Raw genomic sequence first — 3782 nt, forward strand, 5'->3', positions numbered from 1 at the left:
TGCTTGGCTCGCCACAGCTTGGCCTTGTGCTGCTCCCGCTTCTCCTCGTACCTGCTGTAGGGAGGGGATGGGAGAGGGGCCGGCTTACAGGGGCAGCTGTGGCTCAACGGTAGAGCGAGTCGTCCAATGATCGTAGGGTCGGCGGTTTGAATCCCTCCTTCTGTCCACATGTCGAAGTGTCCTTGGACAAGACACTGAACCCCAAATCGCTCCCAATGAGCAGGCTAGCACCTTGCATGGCAGCTGCCGTTAATGGGTGAATGAGGTGCCTTCATTGTAAAGCACCTTGGATAAAAGTACTATATAAGTGCAGTGCAGGCAGTGGTGTCTGTAACTGTACTGTACTGTCAATGTCTATGTAATGTCCACCTACGATGTCTATGTAAAATGTTGTTCGTTGTTATATGAATGGTGCTGTAAATGCAGTCCTGTGAAAATGAATTTCCCCTTGAGGGACAATAAAGTCTAATCTAATCTAGTAGCATAGCTGGTGGTAGCGTAGCTGGTAGTAGTATAGCTGGTAGTAGCATAGCTGGTAGTAGCATAGCTGGTGGTAGCATGGCTGGTAGTAGCATAGCTGGTAGTAGCATACAGTAGCTGGTGGTAGCATAGCTGGCGCTAGCGTAGCAGATTACTAGAAAAGGTACTACAATACATAATACCTGCACCAGGAAGAAAACTGTGTGCCATCTTTCTTAGGAAGTAGCAAGAATTATTGGATATTTCTTGAAAAGGGTCGTTGTTATTGTCTCAGAAGCAGCCAGACCATGAGCCTGTTTGAAATTCTCTGGTGTGGTCTACCTGCTCTGTGCATCCAGCTGCTGAAGGGCTTGAGTCAGCTCCTCCCTCAGTCTCTCACACTCCTGCAGGCTGGCCTGTAGCCGCCCGCTCACATCAGGTCACGTCAGACAAAGTCAGAGGTTCAACATCTCACTCAAATAAAAAAAATATACAAAAGACACACACAATAGACTGTGCATGTTAGGCTGGCTGCTGGAACACAAACTCTTGTAGATAAGGAAAAATAGAGTTCCGCACATCAGATAGCTCCCATTAAAAAAAAATAAACTTTTTATTGGGAGCTATCTGGTGTGCAGAACTCTATTTTTCCGTATCAACAACTCACTCAGTCGTGTGTGTATGTTTGTGTGTTTGTGTGTGTGTGTGTCCTGTACTCATGTGTGTGTCCTATAATCTGAATTCCGTACTCCAGACTGTAAAATGATAGGCTGTATATATTATGTTCAATTAAATTCTGTTTCTGTGGGAGAGACTCACTGCCTCTGTTGTGACTGTGCAGGCTTGATTCTGGTTCGGGCCCTGGTTCAGGTCTGCAAATAGTTATTGAGGCTCAGGCCCCGTAGACGCCTGACGGTGGCCACGGTTGTACAGCCTGAACACCAGGGTGCACCACGAAACCAATGAAGGAATCGTAGCTGACATGTGATGCAGCAACACAAGTCACGCTCACTTGAAATCAAGAGCGGCCGGAACCGCACTAGCTCCCATAGGGGGAAAAAAGAGGAGAGGAATAAAGCCTGTAAGGTCAAGTTTAGAGTACAGGTTATGGTTTGTTATTAAAACTGTAAGTTCAGGATTAGATGTTAAGGTTACAGTAGAAGTTTGGGTTAGGGTTAGGTATAAGGTTAGGGTTAGAGCAAAGGTTAGGGTTAGGCTTAGGTATATTAGTCTGTAAATTTAGGGTCAGAGCAGGGGTTTGGGTTAGGTTTAGGTATAAAGACCTGTAAGGTTAGGATTAGAGCGAAGGATTGGGTTGAGTTTAGATATAAAAGCCTGTAAGGTTAAGGTCTGGATTACAATTAAGGTTTAGGTTAAGATGAGATATTAATTTAAAAGACTTGGCCACTAGGCCTTACATTATGACTATGCTAACTGAAATATTAATGGCCTGCAATAAGGTCTACAGATTATTATAACAACTAAATATTGGAACACAATCATCAGTAGTTACCCAGACGTCAAGGGGTGTTTCGGCCAAACAACTATACTCCCTCGGCCTGGGCAGGCCCACCAGGAGTGATCAAGTCCCAGTGTGTGTTCCTCAGGGTCAATTAGACAGTTTTAGGCTTAAAAGGTGTATTGAGAGCTAAGTTTTAATCTATTTTGATGTGAAACCTGAAAAGGGATTACCTCGTATGGTTATACTAACGTTTTAGAGGCTATTGACAAGTAAGGATTAAACAATTAAAATATAATATTGAATATACTTACCAGGTCCAATGGTCCTCATGACTGGCTCCTGGTTCCCTCATGTGTGATGAGAGGTTGGGTCTGGTCCGCTGGTCTTCCTGACTGGCTCCTGGATCTCCACGTGTGATGAGAGGTTGGATCTTCAGTGGCATCCCAATGTCCATTTGATGGTTTGAGAAGATGAACTGGTGTCCTTTTGTAGTGGCCCCGGGACGCATGCTGAAGGTTATGAACATCCAGAGGCACGCCCGCTGGCAGGACGTCTCCATGATGCGCATGAGGGCCATCGCCAACGCCATCGACTCCCACATCCAACACAGTAGCAGCCATGTCTTCTGCTTGGACGTCGACCAGTTGTTTGTGGGGAGTTTCGGCTCGGAGGCGCTGGGGACGTCGGTGGCGTTGCTCCATGCCTACTACTACGACGAGCCTGGGACGGCGTTCACTTACGACCGCATCCCCGGCTCCAGGGCCTACATGAAGAACGAGGACGGGGACTTCTACTACCACGCGGCCGTGTTCGGGGGCACGTGGCTGAGCGTACGATGGCTGGCGGAGAGCTGCCACCAGGCCATCATGGAGGACAAGAGCAGAGGGGTGGAGGCGCTGTGGCATGACGAGAGTCACCTCAACAAGTACCTATGGCTCAACAAGCCCAGCAAGCTGCTGTCGCCCGAGTACTGCTGGGCCAGCGAGATCGGCCAGCGCAGCGACATCCGGGTCACACGTCTGCTCTGGGCAGAGAAGAAGTATGAGAGCCTCAGGGATAATCTGGAGTAGGGCATTCAGGACTACTGAATTCTACTAGTCATCGACTACTCCGCCAAAGTAGTCGACTAGTCGATTAATTGGGGGTTTATCACGATTGTTTTTTTTAACCCAATAACAACAGTCACAACCTTTTTATGCGGGAATATGGGTACATTTCATTTCATTTCAAACCTTTATTTTGACTCGTAAAAACACTGAGGTTTCCCTCATTTTCAGGGTTGACGAGTTCACAATACACAAACAAAAATGCATACAAAATCAATTAAAGCAATCAAATCAATTAAAACAATTACAAGAAGAAGTGCAAAGGTCCAGAGACAGAGACTTAAACTCCATAAATGAAGGGAGTACCTCAAGCTTCAGAGTCAGTTGTAGGCTATTCCAAGTATGTGGGGCAAATAAACAGATACCAGTGGGTAGTGGTATTGTTATGGCCCTGTTCCTAGGGATGTGTCCTGGTTAGGGTTCAGGTTAGTATTGTTATGGCCCTGTTCCTAGGGATGTGTCCTGGTTAGGGTTCAGGTTAGTATTGTTATGGCCCTGTTCCTAGGGATGCGTCCTGGTTAGGGTTCAGGTTAGTATTGTTATGGCCCTGTTCCTAGGGATGTGTCCTAGTTAGGGTTCAGGTTAGTATTGTTATGGCCCTGTTCCTAGGGATGCGTCCTGGTTAGGGTTCAGGTTAGTATTGTTATGGCCCTGTTCCTAGGGATGCGTCCTGGTTAGTATTGTTATGGCTATGTTGAGGTGTTTATTGGGGCTCCATCCATCCATCCATCTATCTATCTATCTATCTATCTATC

The 3782-nt window shown here is 46.6% G+C and overlaps 1 protein-coding gene across 1 annotated transcript; it reads left to right on the plus strand.

The window, feature by feature from the left end:
- Nucleotides 1-2391: 2391 nt before the first annotated feature.
- On the plus strand, nucleotides 2392-2991 carry LOC311322626 (N-acetyllactosaminide alpha-1,3-galactosyltransferase-like; the record flags this gene model as incomplete). Its single annotated transcript, XM_084454706.1, has 1 exon — nucleotides 2392-2991. One exon carries the CDS (start codon nucleotides 2392-2394, stop codon nucleotides 2989-2991), a length of 600 nt encoding a protein of 199 aa, XP_084310832.1.
- Between the last annotated feature and the right edge of the window lie 791 nt (nucleotides 2992-3782).

Source organism: Borostomias antarcticus (assembly GCF_949987555.1).
Source record: "Borostomias antarcticus genome assembly, chromosome: 20".
Lineage (NCBI taxonomy): Eukaryota > Metazoa > Chordata > Actinopteri > Stomiiformes > Stomiidae > Borostomias > Borostomias antarcticus.